The sequence below is a fragment of the Vitis riparia genome, chromosome 7, assembly GCF_004353265.1.
Source record: "Vitis riparia cultivar Riparia Gloire de Montpellier isolate 1030 chromosome 7, EGFV_Vit.rip_1.0, whole genome shotgun sequence".
NCBI lineage: Eukaryota > Viridiplantae > Streptophyta > Magnoliopsida > Vitales > Vitaceae > Vitis > Vitis riparia.
In genome coordinates, this window is record NC_048437.1 from 26549797 (window position 1) to 26572083 (window position 22287).

The 22287-nt window shown below is 40.4% G+C and overlaps 3 protein-coding genes across 3 annotated transcripts; all 3 read left to right on the forward strand.

Moving 5' to 3' along the window:
* On the forward strand, positions 1–591 carry LOC117918211. Its single transcript, XM_034834719.1, has one exon. The coding sequence runs from the start codon at positions 1–3 to the stop codon at positions 589–591; it is 591 nt and encodes a 196-aa protein (XP_034690610.1).
* A 4331-nt stretch (positions 592–4922) lies between these two features.
* Positions 4923–9493, forward strand: LOC117917526 (probable beta-D-xylosidase 2). Its single transcript, XM_034833832.1, has 7 exons — positions 4923–5337; positions 6228–6506; positions 6969–7138; positions 7234–7331; positions 7585–7935; positions 8064–8477; positions 8560–9493. Exons 1-7 carry the CDS (start codon positions 4933–4935, stop codon positions 9150–9152), a joined length of 2310 nt encoding a protein of 769 aa, XP_034689723.1. The 5' UTR covers positions 4923–4932; the 3' UTR covers positions 9153–9493.
* A 5373-nt stretch (positions 9494–14866) lies between these two features.
* LOC117918851 lies at positions 14867–17650 on the forward strand. Its single transcript, XM_034835791.1, has 3 exons — positions 14867–15212; positions 15425–15834; positions 16218–17650. Exons 1-3 carry the CDS (start codon positions 15150–15152, stop codon positions 17419–17421), a joined length of 1677 nt encoding a protein of 558 aa, XP_034691682.1. The 5' UTR covers positions 14867–15149; the 3' UTR covers positions 17422–17650.
* Positions 17651–22287: the final 4637 nt, after the last annotated feature.

A 22287-nucleotide genomic window follows, 5' to 3' on the forward strand; every position in this document is an offset into this window, starting at 1 on the left:
ATGGGAAACTATGTCTCTTTCCGGCCATGCAGCGCCGCCGGGAAGATTGTTCTGTCTGATGGTTCGGTTCATGAGTTTATCAAGCCGGTAATTGTTGCCGAGCTGATGTTGGAGCACCCCCAGCAGGTTGTTGTTGAGTTGAATTCAGGGAAGGGGAGTGGTGGGAAAAGGCCATCTCCATTGCCTGCTGACATGAAACTAGAGATGGGGAAGGTGTATCTGATGCTTCCAATGAAGAGAGGAAGGGCAGTGACACTGTCTTCTGAGGAAGCTCGCCGTGTTCTTTTGAGGGCTAGTTCAGTTCTGCAGTCCCAGTCCTTTCTATCGTCCTCGAGGCTTTTGCCTTTTTTCGCTAAGATTTGCCCTGCCGGCACCGGAGATGGACCCGGGTATGTGTTGAATAGGAAGGAAAAAAGCTTGGTGATGGAGAGTCCAGAGGAGAGGTGCAAGCCGGAGTTTGATCTGCCGGAAGCTTTGGAGGGACGGCCTGAGTACTTGAGCAGGCAGTTTTCAGGCAAAGGGTGGAAGCCTAGTTTGGATACCATCGAGGAGAAGAAGATTGAGAAGAAAGTACCTCACTGGTTATTTTAAAAAAGATGTGGGCCATTGCATGAAACTATGCTGCCATGTGCATTTGTAATCCGAGTAATGATAGCAGACTGTAATGGATACTTCCTTTGTATGAAACATTAGGCCTTTTGAATCATATGACTTCTTTCATTTCCCCTGTTTTTTAATTAATCACCATATGGCAAGTTGTTCAACCATGTTCTTGGATCGGGTTTTAGCCATTTCATCCAAAAACCAATCGGTGTCCAAATCTTTTATGGCATTTGATCATTCGAACATCATTTGGGTGACCCATCCCGGATTTAAGAGCGGCGTTGTTGCCCCCCAACACAATTGAAGGGGGATTTTGGTGACATCCCTGACTTCCCCTCACTGTTTACCTGTTGCATAATGAAACTGAATTGTGTGTTCATGGAATTAGCTACTTCTAATACATATGACAACAATTGGGTTGTGGGGTAAATCTAGGGTGCAAGTTCAGCAGCCAAAATGAACTTGTTCCTCAGCCTCATCTTTAAACACTGATACTGCATATAATCAATGAAAGTATATACTCCATAAGCTTAATTGATTTGAATTCTCTGTTTCACCATCTTGCAGTAGTGTTCATTAATCGGTGGTTTGTCCCTTTATCTGCAGTAAAGGGCTGGAACCATTTGGTAAAACTATGCTCTCAGTTTCATAAATGTACATTTTGTTTACAAGTGAGCTTGGAGTAAAGAGTAAAGAACAAGTAAGAATGAGTTCTTTGGGCATTCAGTTGCAGCCATTGTGCTTCTGTTAAATTAAGTGAGCAAGCAAAATAGTCCATCAAAACGTACTTTTCCATAAGGAGAGCTTGAAACATACTCTTCATGAGGAGAAGTAGGTAACCCTTCAAACACTATCGATTTTCCTGCAATATATTATTACAAATTCTGTCATAGGCCTCCATATATTTTCTATTTGATCATATCAATTCAGTTAATGTGGGATTTACATTCCTGTCATGGGAATTGATCCCTGAATAGCTGGGGCTCTGAAGATGTTAATTATATACATGATTAGGTGAAAGACCATCTTGAATATAAGATTACAGTTGGTAGTAGACCCTCCTTTATTCACCTGAAATGGAATGACTCCATATTGTTTTCAGTAGCCTAGCAAGCCCAAATTCTGAAATGGGTTAATGGTTTGAACCGTCTCAAACTCAATAAAGTGGCCTAAAATGGAAAATTGGGAGTCATGGCATACATGGGGAGGACTTCCTCTTCAATGGGCTCTCACTCACATGGGAATCATTTTGATGATCACCTTTCATTTACTTACAATTCGTCTCTTAGTGGGCTAACACGATCGCAAAACCATCCTTCTTAGGTCTGTCTCTTGCACGCATACACGCAAGGCATGTAGGAATGAGTACCAAGTTGCTCTGCATATGTAAACACATAACTGAATTCTTTAAGAGCTCCAAAGGAGTAGGAGAAAGCCAAAGGATAAGGGAAAATTGAATTCAGTTTGTTGTAAAGGCCATCTCCTTATGTCTGGAGTGCATTAACTCATATGTACGATCAATACCCTCCCATATCTCCATGTTACTTGTAGGCATATGTATCCTTTTGCTTCACATAATTCACCAAGGGAGGCTCACAAGAAGACATGCATAATTGAGATTCTGTGGCCCCTCTAATGAAGAAAAAAGAAAGAAAGAAATGATTGAGATTGAGAATGTGTATCAAATCAACATGACATAAGAGTATGTTTATAGATAAATCTCAAATGGGGTATCAAAATGGTCCTCTCTTTCCATGATTCCATGGGGTATTTTTGGTGTCATCTCCAGCCTAACATTCATTATTAGCTTGTCAACAAAGGGTCATCCCCATCATAATCATGGTCACAATCCACCAGCAAGCACCTCTCTCAAATTCTCAGTTAGCCATGTTCACTAAACTACACTACAGTGACCTAATTATCATTATTGTAGAACAGGTGGGTGCATGGGCATAATGCCCTGGTCCTTTTTTCCTTTGAAAGAGAGCAAATTGCCTTTGAGAAAATGATGTGCTGAGCTGTTTTACATGGGACCCATTTGTGCCACATGGGATTCTGACTCATGTATGGCTTAAAGAAGGGGGTTGGAGACACTGTCAAAGTCAGTTGGTTCAAGGAGCTTCATTTTGGTGGGATTTTTAAAGGTAGTTAGGAAAATGGTAATGAAACTAACCATTTTCTTGATGAAAATGTAGGCAATCCAACAAAGCCCACCTAATGCTTTATAAGTGGGGGCTCTTTAGGATGAGGGATAAGGATGGAAAATAGTTCAACAAACATATAAAATTCAAAACCCTCACACAACACCATACAACATGTTCATACTTCCTAGCTTACAAGTCTAATTTTTATGACATTTGATTGAAACTATTTTACTTCCTTATTTATTGATTCCTCTCAAATGGGATTCTTTTACTTCGTTTTGAATTAGTCCATCCTCATTGCTGTTTCAAACTACAGCTGTTAGTTATTTAACAAAGTTGAGGTTCTTTAGTTAATTATTGTTTCTTCAGAGACCAAAGATATTCTAATTTTAGAGTTGTTAGGAGTAGATTGGTTCAAATCAATGTGCCATTGGGGGAAGCAAAAATGGAACCCCAAAAAAAAAAAAGGCCTTTGAGAAAAAGAGCTGCCACCAAGGAAAGACAGAGGATAAGAGAAATGAAAAGGAAAAGTGAGAGAAAACTAGACAAACAGCTGCTGCATTATGGGCACATTCCCAAGAAAACCAAACCTAGCTTTTAATACTTAACAGACTCCGCCCAAGTGGGTGGCTGCTTTTTCCCTCACCCATTGCCCAACCATCATACCACTTTCACATTATAATATTGAAGCTCCAACTTAAAGCCCATATTATTTCTTCAAAATTAACATCCACCCAACTATATACTTCTTCTCAAACCTCTGATCCCAACTTCCCCACAAGTGAAATCAGTCCTAATAGAAAACTCAAAATCAAGGGGGCCCTTTAGAAGGATTTAAAAGGTTTGTATCTCTAACACCCTGAACTAGGATGCCAAGAACACCAGGTAATAAGTCAGAAAACATGTTTAAATATTTCATTTATGTTGCTTTTTGAAATAAGATTAGCACTGAATTACAACTACCTCTGATCGGAAGCAGGAAGCATCATCATGTCTCATGTTAAAAGTCCATTAGGTTTTGATTTGAAAATTTTACCATGAACTTTAAAGTTCTAACACATGACCCAAGATTTACATGAACCATGTTTAGGATTTACCAAAACTTACAAATAAAGCAAACATGTGGATGCTCATCACCTTGCTAACCACAATTAGTAAGTGGACAAAACTTGCATTTTACTCGGAAACAACTGAGATTTCCTCGTCTACCTTAGTATGTTTGCAGACCAATAGATTCATTTGGTTGGCCATGGCCCATGACCCATGACCCATGACCCAATAAGGGTACCTATGTAGTTTACCCTCGTATCAATGATGTTTTATTGATTTCATTAAAGTATGCAATCATCTATCATTTCACCTTACTGCAACATGGATTCAAGTGGGCTCTGAGCATCTGACTTCTCTTTCAAGCCAAGGTATGTCCAAGTATTTCTGCAAATTTGGTGACAGCTAGGGGCATTTGCATTCATCTGAAATCGGCAGCCACCCGTGAAATTTTATTGTGACACCAAAGGAAAATTATGGGTTCTTGTTCTTGAGTACACAACAAGCTTTTGGGTCTCCCCATTTGGGTTCTCTGATGCTTTGAAAAGTTTGATATCCTCTAAATGAATGGTGTTCACTGAAGTAATTTTGTCACATTACCTCATTCGATTATTCTATTCAATTCTTTGTAGAATTATGCAGATTTACACACTAAGCATGCTACAAACAATTGGCTCTTTTCTTTGTTGTGTAATGACTTGAACAAGGAATTCAATGCAACATTGGGATTATCTTCTTTCATAGACTTCCGCTTATAGGTGGGTGGAATCCAACTACTATCAGACAAAAAGCCTGTATTTTCTACCCATGCTTAAGTCTCAATCAATATAACTAATCAACCTACACGTATACATATACATATATATAAATTGAACTCATAACTCTTTTGTATTTTTTTTTCCTTTTCAACAAACACTATACAGTATACCCACATCATTAATGTTTTCAATTTCAATCACAAAAAAAAAAAAATGAAATCTTTAATTCTTCAAAGAGTTAAATAACAACATGTACACGCAATCAACAGAGGTTGTTGCATCATCACACCAATTCTTTGATTGATAAGCCTCCCCTAACCCACTATATATTAGCATACTTCATCCCCCCACCTTCCTTGCCTTACAAGAGTCCGCCACAAATGGGTTCCACCACCACCCCCTCCTCCTCATCTTTGCTCATTTTCCTTGTCATTCTAGCCGTCGTCTCCGGCGAAGCACGCGACCCGTTTGCGTGCGACCCGAAAGATGGCGCAAATGCGGGGTTTCCATTTTGCCGGAAAAGTATCGGGATAGGAGAGAGAGTGAAGGACCTGATTGGAAGGTTGACGTTGGAGGAGAAGGTGAGGCTGCTGGTGAACAATGCCGCAGGGGTGCCAAGGCTGGGAATAAAGGGGTACGAGTGGTGGTCGGAGGCTCTTCATGGGGTCTCCAATGTTGGGCCTGGCACTAAGTTTAGTGGAGACTTCCCCGGAGCCACTAGCTTCCCTCAGGTCATCACCACTGCTGCTTCTTTCAATTCTTCCTTGTGGGAAGCCATTGGACAGGTCAGTTTCCTTCTCAGACTTTACTGTACACTCGCATGAATATGCTCAATTAGTATTTTATATGACGTCATATACCCTTGAATATTTTAATGAAAAGAAATGATAGTATTTTTTAATTTTGCTATCCCCCAATAAAAAAGTGCCATCAAAATGTAAATTTTGTATTAGTAGTGGAGAATTATTTGGGAAAAGTTCAATTTTTATTCCCATGCCCATATCATAACCAATGAGTGGGCAGCAAATTGAACTGGGAGACTGGATTCTTAGATTCCTTAATTTCCCCGTAAGGACTTTATTAGCACAATAAATTTTTTTGGGTCAAAGTAGCTTTTAAACAAAAAATGCCTGTGTTAAAACAATTGTTCAAACTAGCCTCTTTTTTTTTTCAAATTAAAAATACATTTTTTCCTTCATTTCTCTTCCACGTGCACACCCATCACCATGGACCTATCCTGGCGACGTTGCTGTTGGCCACTCCGTTCCCCCTTCTTCAGTCGACTTCAACTATTTCTCCTTCGTTTGTTTCCTTCTTTTCCTATTTCTCCTCTCTCTCTCTCCATCCTACCCATCATACCCATTTTTCCTTTCCTCCAACTCCGGCTGCTACTCATTGTCAGCCAGCAATGTCATGCCATCCCTGTTGACGATGCCCACGGTTGCCCCCACCCAAATACACACCTCCATCTTCAATTTTTATTTTTTTTAAATAACTTTTAAAAAAATAATAATAATAAAAGATGCCGATGGGAGAGAAAGAGGCCATTTTGAACTAAGGATTCAAAAGAGGGCCAAATCCACATTTGTTTGGTTAAAGAGGTTATTTTTAAATGAAAGCCACATGGGTGCATTTTAGCACGGGGCTCGGACTAAAATACGCTGGTAGTGCTCAGGTTGTGTCAGACGAAGCGAGAGCCATGTACAACGGTGGAGCGGCTGGGCTCACTTTCTGGAGCCCGAATGTGAACATATTCAGAGACCCAAGGTGGGGACGTGGACAGGAGACTCCTGGTGAAGACCCCGTCCTAGCGGGTAAATACGCCGCCAGATACGTCAGAGGGCTACAGGGAAACGCCGGTGACCGGTTGAAGGTGGCGGCGTGTTGCAAGCATTTCACAGCCTACGACCTCGATAACTGGAACGGCGTGGATCGGTTCCACTTCGATGCCCGGGTAAGTTATTCAATGCTGCTGTGGAGTATTGTGATACAGTGCACGTGAATCTGATCGTTGGTTTCTGACTGTTGATCAGTATGACGTAGCGAAGTGAATCTGAATTAAGATTTTTATGGTGCTGAGATGTGGGCCTTCGGCCCGGCCCGTGAAATCTTTCTCGGTTCATTAAGGCCATGTCAGCATTAATTTTGGGCCCGGGGCCCACTATTTAAAGAGTGCCATGTATCCAAATGGATACAAACATAATGCATATGATATATGAATTGAAAAACGACTGTGCTTAAAATAGTATGAGCATAAAATGGGGCGCAGGTGATGATGACTTTAAATCTTAACAAAAATCTTTTCCCTTGTCAGCTTGTATTGAAGTCAGTAAAGGGACCATTTCTTTAATCCAAATCTAGAAGAGTAGAAACATTGAGAGCTTTTATTTATTGTTATTTTTATTCATTGTGACAGGTGAGCAAGCAGGAGATGGAGGACACATTCGACGTGCCGTTCAGAAGCTGTGTAGTGGAAGGGAAAGTGGCGAGCGTGATGTGCTCTTACAATCAAGTGAATGGAGTCCCCACTTGTGCTGATCCCAATCTCCTCCGCAACACCGTTCGCAAACAATGGCACCTCAATGGGTCTCTTTCTATTTCTATCCCATTTCTTACTTCTTCCATCATACTATAAATGGCTAACCCTTGATTCATTTTTGTTTGTGGGGGTGAGAGCACAGGTATGTTGTCTCTGATTGTGACTCCGTGGGAGTTTTTTATGATAACCAACACTATACAAATACCCCAGAAGAAGCAGCTGCTGATGCCATTAAAGCAGGTTTATGCCTTTCTTTATTTACACCTATTTGTTAAATACAAAATTCCACTTTTATGGTTAGACAGCAGGTAATGATGGAGAGAGATATAGTTTTATGAGGCACAGTATCATTTTCAGCCTGCAGTAGTAGGAGCAAGGGGTTTGGGCCTAAGGGTTTAAAACAAGACCAGCTCAAAACTATCCCCTGGGCCTCAACCTATCCTAGTATGGGCCTCTAGCAGTAATGTGATGTTTTTTGGGTAACATTTTGCAGGGTTGGATTTGGATTGTGGGCCTTTTCTAGCTATCCACACACAGGACGCCATCAAAAAAGGGTTGGTGAGCGAGGCTGATGTTGACAGCGCCTTGGTTAACACGGTCACCGTCCAAATGCGGCTAGGCATGTTCGATGGGGAGCCCTCTGCCCAGCCATTTGGCGACCTGGGCCCAAAAGATGTGTGCAGCCCGGCCCACCAAGAGCTGGCCCTCGAAGCAGCCAGGCAAGGCATCGTCCTTCTCAAAAATCATGGGCATTCACTGCCTCTGTCCACTCGGCGTCATAGATCCATTGCCGTTATTGGGCCCAATTCCGATGCTAACGTTACTATGATCGGGAACTATGCGGGTAAGTGCAACTATTCAGTTGAACTGCTCACAAATGACCATCACATAGTCTTTATAAGCTCATGAATCATTTATATATCGAAAAATCCATTATTGATGATTCGAATTCTGATTTTGGTTGGCAACTAGGTATTCCATGCGAGTACACGACTCCCTTACAAGGCATAGGAAGATATTCGAGAACAATTCACCAGAAGGGTTGTGCGGACGTGGCGTGCTCGGAGGACCAGTTATTTGCCGGAGCGATCGATGCTGCCAGTCAGGCGGATGCAACGGTGTTGGTGATGGGCCTGGACCAGTCCATTGAGGCAGAAGCTAAAGACCGTGCCGACCTACTTTTGCCTGGGCGCCAACAGGAACTTGTATCTAAGGTTGCCAAGGCCTCCAGGGGCCCAACAGTGTTGGTCTTGATGAGTGGTGGGCCTGTGGATGTGTCTTTCGCCAAGAAAGACCCGCGAATTGCTGCCATTGTATGGACCGGATACCCGGGCCAAGCTGGAGGAGCAGCCATAGCCGATATCCTTTTTGGAGTCGCCAATCCAGGTAAGCATATAAATTAATACTCTTAATTGCATGAAAAAAATTAGATAGAATGACGTGAATGAGCATGTCACGTGTGGCTCAGGAGGGAAGCTACCTATGACATGGTATCCCCAGGAATACCTTTCCAAAGTGCCCATGACAACCATGGCCATGCGCGCAATCCCATCAAAGGCCTACCCTGGAAGGACCTACCGATTCTACAAGGGCCCGGTGGTGTACCCGTTCGGGCACGGTCTGAGTTACACAAACTTTGTACACACCATAGCCCAAGCCCCAACAGCGGTGGCCATCCCCCTCCATGGCCACCACAACACCACAGTTTCAGGCAAGGCAATCAGGGTCACCCACGCAAAATGCAACAGGCTCTCAATAGCCCTCCACCTGGACGTGAAAAACGTCGGTAATAAGGACGGCTCACACACACTGCTAGTCTTCTCCAAGCCACCGGCGGGGCACTGGGCTCCCCACAAGCAGTTGGTCGCATTTGAGAAAGTTCATGTAGCAGCCAGGACCCAGCAAAGGGTCCAGATCAATATTCATGTGTGTAAGTACCTGAGTGTCGTGGACAGATCCGGAATTCGAAGAATTCCCATGGGTCAACATGGTCTTCATATTGGTGATACCAAGCATTTGGTTTCTCTTCAAGCAGCAGCTCTAGGAGTGATCAAGTCCTGATTTTTTTCTCTTGTTTGATGAAAGACCATCACCAAAGCTATAGGTCTACCACCCTCAAGCCTAAAGCATATTCAAGTGCTTCATCTACTTAACACATAAATAATGAGTGAGTAGTCCCTAATAATGATGGAATGGGAACATTTGAGAACAGCCCACAAGCTGAAAGAATGCTGTGAAGACGGAACATGTGTGGCTGGTTGTTCAAACTTCAAACTAGGCATTTAATGGGGTTTTGAGGCCCAGCTCATTCGGTTATTAGAGAGAGAAATCGAGGATTCTGGCATTTACACCTTTTATTGTAATTTGCTGCGCGCTTCTAAGTGAGAATACTGTTGCATTCATATCTTCATATCCCCCGCTTCCATGCTTCAACGTGGTCCAGATCCACTTGTTTGGATGGTACTATGCCACCAAAAAGGCGAACACCCCTTAACTCATCTTTGAAAAACTTAATTTTTTTTCAATCTCCAAGCATTAACTTCTGGCCAAAACAGTTGGCAGAAAATTGTTTCCTTTCTCTTGCTAGCCATGCATTAAAGAGAAAAGGAATGCATGAACCAGAGAGAAACAGAGAGTCTTGAAAAGGAGAAGCTTTAAAAAGGCTGCCTCAGGGGTGGTGGGGGATGGGGCTCAAGAAGATTCCAACAACTAGGACCTCTCTGGTGTCCCATGGCTCGCCCTAAACTCTATCCAACGTACCCCCCTTTTTCCACATCTTCCCAATTATTATATCGCCTTTTTCCTGCTTACCCTTTTCATCTCTTGTAGCTTTAAATCAAGTTCTGTGGTGGGATTGGAGAATAAATTCCCTTCAATCACACTAATCTCTAAAAAAATAAAGTTGGTTAATAAAATAACGATTAAAAATCTGCACCTTTTTAATCTTCAAAACTTTGCCCAATTCACTGTTTGGGTTAGAAGTTATTTTTAGTTGTGAGGTCCAACAAAACCCATCAGATATAATATCCAAATCAATCATAAATCATGACTATATGATAAGCCTAATTATCAAAATTTGTCAAAATTTTGAGGCTAAGTTACAATATCAAAAAATTGAACTAATAACTTCGCATCATATCGATATTTAAGTTTTATAATTTTACATTTATTATTTTGTACTTTAATCTTATTCTTTATGTCGTAGTCATATCATATTTTTATTGAATGATATTAATTTTTTTCCTACATTTTCAATGACAAAGATGGAGAATTGGATTTTTCTGATTCTAAACAATAAACTGACAATAGGGTTTTTTTCAAACCTCCCAAACTTTATCCTAAAGCATTGAAACCACATAATATTATTTTGATTTATACAAAATTGGTCACTTCATGTATCCCATACCCCAAACAGGCCAACTGTTGATTCTCTGAGAGTGTCCACATAAAAGTGTACCACAGTACCAGGCTTAGAACATGGCTTGACTGAGTCCATTCCATATGAGCTTTCAAGGAATGCCTTTCCTTCTTGGTCAGAAAAAGGGAAAAAAAAGAGGTTTGGTAAATAATACTAAATATGATTGCATGGTAAATGTGTTCCACTGAACTTTCAAAATTTGTTGAAGAAAAAAACACATAATCAATATATGAAAACTCTAGGAAAAATATTCTAAACCAAACCCTCTTTGCTTGATAATTATTTTTGTAAACAGTTTTTGAAAATTGTGCTCTAAATTTTTGTTTTGTTTGAAAACTTAAAATATTATTAACCTGATTTTAATATTTTAAAAATAATTTTTGTGTCTAGTATTTTATTTTAAATCATTTTAGATGTTTGCATAATTACTTTTTAAAATAATCATTAAAAAAACAAAATCAAACAACTAAAAGATATGATATGAAAACATTTGTTTTCTATTCTTCAAAAAAAAAATAAAAAAAATTATTTTCCTAATTTTTTGTTTTGAAAAACAAAAAACGATTCTAAAAAACGATTGTTAAACAAACCTTAAACCACCCAACAAAATAATTACTTATATATTTATTTGAAAAAAAAACAAATCTCTCAAATTTCATAAAGCTTTCACCCTCACAATATGTTTAAAACTAAATTAATCAAATATTTAAAATAAATTTGTGGTTTTTTTTTCACAATTTACCCTTAATTTTGTACAAATTTAATAATGACACGACAAGACCCCAAATATGTTGCATTATAAAGTTCAATTATAATCATACTAATCCCTAAAACTATATTTTTAAATAAAATTTTCCAAGTGGTTAGAAAAATCATGACCTTAAATTAGGTGAATTATGAGACTAGGAGAAAAAAAAAAGGGTGGGGAGTGTTGGGAAATTGAGTTTGTGTGGTGCACATGGGTGAGTACCCCACGTGAAATTCCATCCACTAGGCACGTGAGCCGCAGAAGAGTGACAGAGGCTTTAAACTGAGAAAAGGAGTGATCTTGGAAATATAATTAAATTGGCCAAAACCAGATTATAATAATCCATGTGTTACGCCCACAAACAGAGCCTACATTTGAAGAAAACAACCTTATCTGACTTGGTTTTTGATAAGAGAATCTTTAGGGCAATGCTTCCTCTCATACAAACATGTCTAGAGAATGGGAGCGTCTGCTATTAATCTCATTCTTAATTCTGTTTTAGACATTATAATTATTGAGTCTGATCCCCATCATGTTAATTCCCTTTAAATAAGGATCTTGTTATGAGTACTGGCCACCCTGGCCTGTAGCCGTAGGGCACATGACCCCCCCTTTTTGCTTTCGTCCAACCTGTCACCAACCCATTGGCATAATTACGATTAAGGCTTTTAATTTTGGTCTGATTAAATTGCGGGGGCAATAGCCCTAAAAGTGTAATTATTGAAGTTGGATTAAATCATAATCCATCCATTTACTCATCACTGAATTGGGACAAGATAAAGGAGAATATAGAATCGTTTGACTATAAGGTTATTTGTATCTGTACAACCTTAGGTAAGACATTTGTGTCATTAAAGTCTGCTTGTGCAATTATGTGAATAAAAGATGGTTTGTCAACTATGGGGATGATGTAGTTCTTATTTTTTTTTTCTAATTTAAATTATTCCCTTCAATAAATATATTTGTTTTTTTATTAAAAAAATTAAATGCAGAGCTCCACATCGGACTGAAAATGAAAATTTTGACATTCTATATAAATATATTGGACTTATTTTTAATTGTATAGACATATTTTAAAGTCATGAGTATATATTAATATAAAATGAAATAAGTCATTGTAAATGGTACGAGACTCGATCCTTGATTCCATGTTTGCTATTCCTCTTGCCAAACAATTCCCTATGGAGTTTCTTGCTACCATTGAAATTTTTATTTGTTAAAAAAAACAAAAAAAGTTACCTTCTTGTGCTTGCCTTGTTTGAACTTTTGCAGTCAGATGCTATGTATTAAAAAGGCATCTGTTGAGTGAGATTAAAAAGAATTCAAAAAGCCTAGTTGTTACAACTGTTTCATCAATGTGTTATCTTCCTTATGGATATCAAACTGAATAATTATTGTCAATAATTTGGAATGCCAACAAAGAGAAGCAGATCCAAAAGAATGTATAACAAAACAGCCCCAATTATAGTTCCATCAAAGGGGTGCCCTACAAGTAAAGGCCACTGTCCTGGACCTCATATTGATTTTGAATTCTGCTGTCCATTTATGTAAAATAATAAAAATGGTCACATTTGTAAGATGGGGGTGAAACACAGCATGTGTCATCATACAAGAACAGAGACTCCCACATCAAATACTATTCCTTTATTCTGAAAATGTGCCTTCAATGAGGACTCTGCTATGGCACCCACCCTGAAATTTGAGGCCAGTTGGCCTTGTAGGCTTCAGATGACACCTGCCCTATAAAATATAGGTGCCCCCCAACCATTATTTTCAAACAAAATTTTTGAAAAAAGGGGCATTCAATTAATAGGTGGTTCACAAGAGGCTATCAAAAAATAAACGAGTGGGACCCTGGAGACCATGGATTAGGATTCATATATTGACGAACCCAACCAAGCAAATGGGTTTGCCTTTCGATCATGGATTGGCCCCCATACCCAGGGACCAGGGTCCTCTACCCGCTGTTACAAGAGATGAAGGTACAGCTTTCTGGAAGAAGCCAAGGCTTGTAGAGACTGACCTGGAAATGGGGTCCAATGGTCCCAAACCTATTGGAACTGGACACCAGAACAAAACTTGTATTTGTAGGGCCTTTTATCCCATTTTAATACTTCTTCTTCATTATTTTTGTGAGTCAACTTGTGGGTTAACTCATGTCAATTTTACACAAAGTGCTTTTATCTTCTTGACAAGAGTTGAAGAGATGCGCCTTAAGAGATAATTATATTTTGAGTTTATAATTAAGGACTTGTTCCGGGATATATAATCAAAATTGGGTTTTTTTAAGGACTTTTATATTAAGCTTTTTGAAAGAGATTAATCATATAAAAAAATTTATTGAGCTTTGTTGACATATTGAAGTTGATCGCATTTGTCAACTCTTCTTGTATTTAAATGCCGTGGATGTTCGGGTAATTAATAGTATAAAGATGTGATAAGGTATAGTCTTTTCGGATAATAATTGCTTTTAAGGAAGTTGTTCAGATAGGCCTTAATATACCATGATAATGGAACTGAAATTATGGGTCAAATCTTTTTGCATGTGCTTTTAGCAATAAGAAAACACAGTAGAAGCAGGGCAGTCCAGTTGATTTTGTATTAAAAAAAAGGTTTTAATTAAATAATAATTATAAGCACTTAGGAAAAAGAAGAAAAGGAAATGGAAAGGAGTGGAGCAGATGGAAAGATAATCCGAAAATGTGGTGGCATGCAATGAGGGGAAGGAAGGGAAGAGGATGAGGAGAAGGCAACACCTAAATCATTGGTCATATAATAGTACACACTTAACATGTAGTGGTCCAAAACAGCACACAGGGTCACTGTCCAAATACTCTGGCTGATCTGGACACCCTAAAAATTGTGGGACCCAACCCCTCCAGCTGCCACGTGGAGACAGGCTAGATGCATTTAGTGACTTGGCACAGGATTGTAGGGGGTGGGTGTCCTGATAAAATAAGGGAATGTGGCCCTTTGTTGGTGCGGGGCCTGGGGGCTGAGGGAGGGGATAGGGAAGTTAGAGAGCCTTTAAGACAAACCCATCTGGCCATCTATCTACATACATGTGCATTCATTAATCAATGTGGGTGAAATCAAAAGCAAAGGCAAAAAAGAAAAAGCATGATTCTTGTGCCTTACGAGAGAAGGTCACTTTCCCATTTCCATTTTTATATATTCACGTATTTATATATATATATTTTTCATTTTACTATATTATCCCTCATCTTCTTGGAATCACCATTCTACCCTCTCTCTCCTATGTTGACATTTATGGGTTATTTTAAGAAATATTTTTTAAAAATAGGTTTTTTTTTTAAGTACAACTTTAATAAATATTATTTTATTTTGAAAAATAAATTTTGTTTTTAAAAAAGGGCAAAAAGGGTGGAATTGGAAAAGAGAAATAAATAAGAGGGAAGGTTTCTTACAGAGACTTTACTTTCGTCTGGGGCAATTTGCTGGCTGTCTTATCTTTTCTCCGGTGGTTAAACCCAAGAACCCGTGAAGGCTGACCGTCAACAGCCGGTATTAAGGGCACATACAACCGGCTGACCCGGTCAAAGGAGAGGCCCTTGTTTTTTTCCTTTAATTTGGAGGGTAGAGTCAGAGTCCCCATAGGCCAATCTCAGGCCACGAAGCTTGTGAGACAAGAGAGAGAATTGTGAGAGAGAATATGTGGTGATGCCAGCGATGAAGTTGAAGGATCAAAGCTTTCCCTGAGGTCAAAGCTGGCATCTCTTCTAGGGTTTTTGTTTAAATCTCTCTCCATTCCTCTTTTCTCTCTTCTATAATGCTCTTCTCTCTCCTTCCATGGACTCCAAAATGTGAATGCGAATGCCAATGAATTTGAAGGAGTAGTTGATGCTTGCTACTTGATCCTTGGGCTGAAACTATGGCTACTTCTCCATCTGTTGCCGGTGGGGAAAAGAAGCACTGGTGGCTCAGGAACAAAAAGGTCTCATCTTGATTTCATCTTCATCTCCATGCACACCCCATCCCCATTCCTTTTCTCATCGTTTTCCTTGTTTTTCTTGCTTAAGATTTTTGGGCTTTTTCCTCTTTGATTTATGCTGTACTGGGTGCTTGATATTTTTATAGTTTTGATTCGGTTTCAGTGTGTTTTGTGGATGAGTAAATGGGTTCTGTTCCAATGTTGCATTTATTCAGATCGTGGACAAGTACGTGAAAGACGCTCGATGCCTGATCGCGACTCAAGAACAGAGCGAGATCGCATCAGCTCTCAATCTCCTGGACGCGGCTCTGGGTTTGTCGCCACGCTTCGAAGTGGCTCTGGAGCTCAAAGCTCGGTCTCTTCTCTATCTCCGGCGATTCAAGGACGTCGCGGATATGCTTCAGGACTACATTCCCAGTCTCAAAATGGTGTCCGATGATTCTTCCTCCGACAACTCGTCTCAGCAGCTCTCCAGGGAGCGAGTCAAGCTTCTGTCCTCTTCCAACAACTCATCCTCCGACTCACCGATTCGTGACCCATCTTTCAAGTGCTTTTCGGTTTCGGACCTGAAGAAGAAGGTCATGGCCGGGCTCTGTAAAAACTGCGAAAAAGAAGGGCAATGGAGGTAATTTTCGTCGTCTCTGTTCCATTGATGTCTGGTTGTTTCCAAAACTATTTTTGGGTTCTTTTATTTTTCAAATGAAAACATGTTTTTGCTTTCAAAGCCACCGCCAGTCTTAATGGAATGGCCACTTGCGAGTTTTGACCCCAAAATTCCGATCAATAAAAGCGGAAGCATCAAATTCTACTCCCAAAAACGATGATTTTTGGAGCAATTTACTCGCCAGGCGGGCTTTTCCCAAAACTTTGATTTAACTTGGATCATTATTCGAAGGTTGAAGGGTCTTTTCGTAATTTAGTCCTGTAGATGTGGTTGACTCGGACCCGAGTTCAGTGGGTCGAATCATCCAATTCGATTGAATTGACTCGGTCCTTCTCCTATTCCAGGTACTTGGTTCTTGGCCAAGCTTGTTGCCACCTTGGCCTAATGGAGGACGCCATGGTTCTTCTCCAGACCGGAAAACGCCTTGCCATGGCCGCGCTCCGGCGAGAGAGCATATGCTGGTCGGACGACAGCTTCTCATTGTCCAATTTTCCGATCACCAACGACATAACCACCAACAACGCCCCAGCGACGCCGCCCAGAACAGAGTTCGAGAGCATCACACAGCTTCTCAGCCACATTAAGCTCCTCCTCCGCCGCAAGACAGCCGCTCTGGCTGCCCTCGACGCTGGCCTCTACTCCGAGGCCATCCGCCACTTCTCAAAGATCCTTGATGGTCGCCGCGGCGCCCCACAAGGGTTCCTTTCCGAATGCTTCATGCACCGAGCCACCGCCTATCGATCGGCGGGTCGAATTGCAGAGTCTATAGCTGATTGTAATCGAACTTTGGCTCTGGACCCGACTTGTATTCAGGCTCTCAGCACCAGAGCTTCTCTTCTTGAATCGATCAGATGCTTACCTGATTGTCTTCACGATCTGGAGCACCTGAAGCTTCTGTACAATTCGATTTTGCGGGATCGAAAGCTTCCAGGGCCTGCTTGGAAGAGACACAATGTGCAGTATAGGGAGATTCCAGGAAAGCTTTGCGCATTGTCCACGAAAATTCAGGAGCTGAAACAGAGGGTTGTTTCTGGGGAGACTGGGAACGTTGATTACTACGCTTTGATTGGGCTGAGACGTGGGTGTTCGAGGTCTGAATTGGAGAGAGCCCATTTGCTGCTTTGTCTAAGGCACAAGCCTGATAAAGCTACAAACTTTGTGGAGAGGTGCGATTTTGCGGATGATCGTGATCTGGATTCAGTCAAGGACAGGGCCAAGATGTCTGCTTTGTTGCTCTACAGATTGCTGCAGAAGGGGTATTCAAGCGTAATGGCCACAATCATGGACGAAGAAGCAGCGGAGAAACAAAGGAAAAAGGCAGCAGCAGCTCTACAAGCGACGGCTATACAAGCCCAACAGACCCAAGAACAACCCAAGAAGGAATCAGAACTCGAAAACCAAGCCACAGCGGCGCCCCAACAGCAAACTTCAACTGCATCAGTTTTTCAAGGTGTGTTCTGCAGAGACCTTGCTGTAGTTGGAAATCTACTGTCACAAGCTGGGTTCAATCGTCCAATTCCGGTTAAGTACGAGGCACTGAGCTGCTGACAAAAATGGCCGTGAAATCCAACTCTAGCATAGTTTACCGGCGGGGGGAGTGAACCGGGACCCAATTTATTTTCTATTTGTACAAAAGGAAAATTTACAGAATGCCGGAAAATTTTGTCACCCTTTCTTTCTTTTTCCTATCCACTGTACATACACCCTTCTTTTTCCCAGTATTGGATATTTCTCTTTGTTGGATTTTTCCTAGTTTAAAGACGAAGTCATTTTCTTCCAAAAATTTTCCCACCAGCGCCATTAAATTTTTTCTTGTTCTGTTTATCCATGGGCCTGCAATGACTGACATTCCACTAGATTTCATTTACTAAGAGCCCTTTCCAGCCCATGGTGTCATCACCAAGTGGCATCTTGCCAGTGGTGGAAATCACAAGAAATATCACTGTTAAGCCATCCCCCAAGAAGAAAAGGATCAGCTGTCAGCCCGTCAGCTTTGGCTCATAATACTGAGAAAAGGGTCCATTCAACACTCAATACTAGAAAACAGAGATGGGGTTTGGTACACAAAAGCAAACGTCAATTCACAAAATTTACTGCCCCCACTCTGTAATTATTGCTTTGAGCAGTGCCTTTAGTACTCCACCTTTCTACCAGACAATGGATTGGAGGAAGTAAAATGGAAAGAGAGATAAAGAAGGGGGGTGGTAGGGTTTTTGTATTCGTTTTTCAAGGCCTCTTTATGATGCGGTTGTTGGGAATCAATGAAATTTTCAACCCCCCAAAGCTTAAAAATGTGAAATGGTGTTGGGGTTTTAGGCTTTTAGGCTTTCTGTTTGAATCAGAAAAGCCTGCAATCTGTGAGCTGTAGAAAGGTAAAATCATTATGCTACTGGGTCATTGTTTTATGCCACTTCGTTAAGAGTTCATAATAATAATATAAAGAGGTGGGTATGCAGTATCCTACATGTGCATGATGAGTAGTGATCTTGCACGCTTGAGGGCATGAGTAGCAATCATACGGGTCTGAGATAAAAGACAACGTTTCCCTCTGCTACACAGAGTCTCTTCATTCATCACTGCCACAAATTCAACAGATTAGAAAATTGATAAAAGTCTTCAAACCCCATTCACACTTCTCTCTTTATTTTGACTCTTTTGAACACATTGCGACATTCTTTTTACCCTTCTGAAAAATCTTTTAATCATTTAAAGAGTCGCTTCAACTCAAATCTAAGTCATCACACTGAATTTGGGGGATAATTTGGAGTACATAATAATACTTTCCTTCAATAATCATTAATCAGGAGTGACAGATGACAATTCACTATTTTTGTTGTACCATTGAAATCCATTCCCCCACCCCCATCAAAAAAACAAAGGGGGGAATGAAAGAATAGCTTTGAAGATCCTACAAGTTACAAGTGTCCCTTCAAAATTTAATGACCACAAAACAGTATACTCCACCCATAGCTTATATAATACAAGACTTTACTTATCTGAATATTTTGTTGTATTCATAGGGCTGACCCGCAATCGAAGGGAAACCCCTTGTGGAGACAAGTGTCAATAGAGGGTTTGCCAATTTGGTTTGTTCTTATTTTATCATGGCATAGACAAAATCATGGTGTTTACCTCTTTTTACCCACCCAGACCCTCAATTAATGGGGATATCTTTACAACTACTATTCTTCTTTCCTTTCCTTGCAAGTGATTTGAGCCCCAGCCTTTAGTCTTTGCCCTCTTTTTCCATCTGGGTTTATACCATGAATGGGACCATTATTTTTTTGTAGTTTTCTTCTTATTTTTTTCCCTTCTTTCCAATTGGGCATCTAACAAATAGTGAAAGGTACTGGTGGATCTGTTCCAATAAACACGTAAAATCACTAATTTTGGGCCACATAAGGGAAAAAAATTTGAATGCAAGTGATCAATAATGGTTTACTTGACTTATGTAATGATTTTCTTTTTCTTTTTTTTTTCTGGGTTAGAACAGTTTTATTAAATTAAAAAAAAAAAAAAACACCCCCATGTTATAATGATAACAGCTCATTTTCATGCTTAGCTTGCAGAGTGTGATTGAGACAGAGGGTCTAAGCAAATGGCTGCACTGCTACTTATTTATTATATACTACAAAAAAATGTATAGTCATAGCTGGAACTTGATTTATGATCATATGAACCCCTACTTGTGGGGGAAAGGTGGGAAGACATGCCTTCACATCTCCATCTCTATTCCTTTGTACGCATAGACTGTTGAAGTATGGCAAAAGCCAGATGTATTTTTTTAGTAGATAATTTATATATTGCTGTTGTCATAAGGCTATAATATAAATTTCTCTCTGTCTTTTTCAACCTTTTTCTTCATTTTCTTGTGGCTAAAGAAAGGGAGTTTGCACAATTCCTCATGAGGGTATCCTTTTTTTTTCTTTTTTTTAATTTTGTGGTCAGACTTTAGGGCATTGCTCTTTTCTTGAGGTTTAAAGTCTCAAGCCTGTCCTTGTAGCCCCAATTTGGAGGGTCCATTTGTAGAATGATTATATTATCCTCACATGGAGGCCACTTAAGGAGGCTCAAAGGTAGGGTTATGAGGGCTAAGAGGGTAATTTGGAGGGGGGTTATGGGGGAAATGGCACGTGATGTCTGAATGTTGGGAACATTGGAAAGAGGAGAGGTCGTGGCCAGATATGATGATGTCAGTGACAGCATGTGATGGAATCATGTGCTCTCCCCCTCTCTTTTTTCTTCTCTACAATGGGTTTGGGCTAGAAAACAGGAAAAACATGACAAAGTGTTTTTGACAGTTTCTATTTTATTTATTTTGTTTATGAAAACAGCAGAAAGGCAAATCACAAAGCATATGACTTTTCAGTAGTTGGGTCTTTTTTTTTTTTTTTCAATTGAGATCCAAGTTTGAATCACAAGAAGCATCCCCAACCAATTTATTTCAATTTTAACAGAACCTCCACGCCAGCATTGCCATTATTATTCACTCTAATCCATTCTGTTTTTTCAATCCATTACTGAGTACACCCCAAAAGGGGTTTTTCACTCCCCTTCAGTAAGTACAATTGAATTTACAAAGGTAGAAGTAACTTTTGCCTTTTACAGTTCCTTGCATGAAGAGGCATGGAACATTTGTACCAAACAGAGTATAAAGATTTGGTTTCCAAAAGCTTCTAAGAGGTGGAGGAAAAATATGCCCAGCAGAGTGCTTTAATTTAGGATAAGTCAAAACTTTAGGATTGATTCTAGAATAGATTTGAGTCTTGTGACTCTAGGTGTTCACATGCAAAGATAAATGAAGTCCCTACCGCGCAAGGAACGGATCCTAGACAAGACACCTTTCTAGTGGGAAAACTGTTTAAATGCTGTTATAGTGCTAACTAGGCTCTGGTAGTAGTATCAGAAAAGGTATTAACCCAAAAATACTATCAATCGTGTCATATTATAGGTATATCTTAATCTCTTCATTTTATAGTTCTATCACATACTTTATACTTCAATCTAGTGTGTAGGGACCACCCCTAAGCGGACACGTGGCGGCCTCACAAGGCACTCCTCCGTTGGACACGTGGCATGCCCCACCCTCTATCCGAACGATCACATGGACTAACACGTGGCACACCATCCCCTATTCGAACGTCTAGTCCGGATCCAATAGCTGGCGTCCCAAACAAGATTCCTGACCGCATTTCACGGGCAATCATTACTCATTTCACCAAAAGCATACTCAATAGGACCTTCCTGGGTCTCTTCAGAAGGTCCTCTCCAAGCGACCTACCACGACTTGCCCTGCGCCGCCTATAGAGTGAAAAGACAAGGGTGATGGTAAATAATCCCCCAGCAATCTCTGTTAGTCGCCTATAGGATAATGATGGTTTTGCCACCCTCTGAATACCATCATAATCGCAAAAGTCAAAGAGTCTTCCCACCTTCAAAGTGACAAGACTCCAGACACAATCAAAGGCCCTCGACGACCTAGTCATAAAAAAGGAGGAGAGGTAAGCATTTCTAAGAAAAGGGGCCCAAAAATATCAATATCAATATGCTAGAGAGTCAAACTAACAAAGGCATCAGAGGGTGTGTTCGGACCCCCTATCTGGACATCTTTTGCAAGGCACAAGAAGGAAGCATCATCCTCGGTTGAAGAGGCGAGTACATCAGGAAATTGCAGTGACCCTGGTAACCTCCGCCACCAACACAGTGATGGGTACTTTTACCAACAATCTAGATTTTTGAAACCCAATTTCAACCATGTAGATATCCTCCACATCATAATCATGAATCCTCATGGCTTTATAACACAATGTCTAGTGTAAACATCATTCATTCTAAACGCAATGAATCTTCATAACTTTAAAATGTATCCATATAATGGAGGAAACTCGTATAAGTCAATAAATTTTTTCTCTTATATGATATGGAATATCATATTTTTACTAAAAACATTGACGGTGTATTCTATACAGGGATCAAGGCAAGGACATATTCGGGCCTAGGAAATAGGAAGTAGCTCCCTCCATGTCACTACATCAAGCAATCTCCATCATTGCTGGTGAAACTTGATTTTCAGCCCTGTGCGTCATCACCTTTCTAGTTTCTACTACTGCACAAGCGCGAGTGCCTTTCAATGTGCATGTTACAGTATGAACTGCATTTCAATCAGAGCATACAAATTTACAGTTCGGGGAGTAAAGCTAGAATAACTTATTGGGTACGTTGGCTTCCTGATCGTCAGCTTAGAACTAGACTCAAAACACTAGTGAATATCTGGTTTAACTTCAGCCAAGGTTCTAAGCCCATTAGGAATAGTGTCTCGTGTATCCTGACTGTAGAAAAACTGGAAAATGAACTCTGGGATGTAGAAATGATGTGTACCAAAGCTTAGTACACCCTCAAAGCTCAGCCACAGAA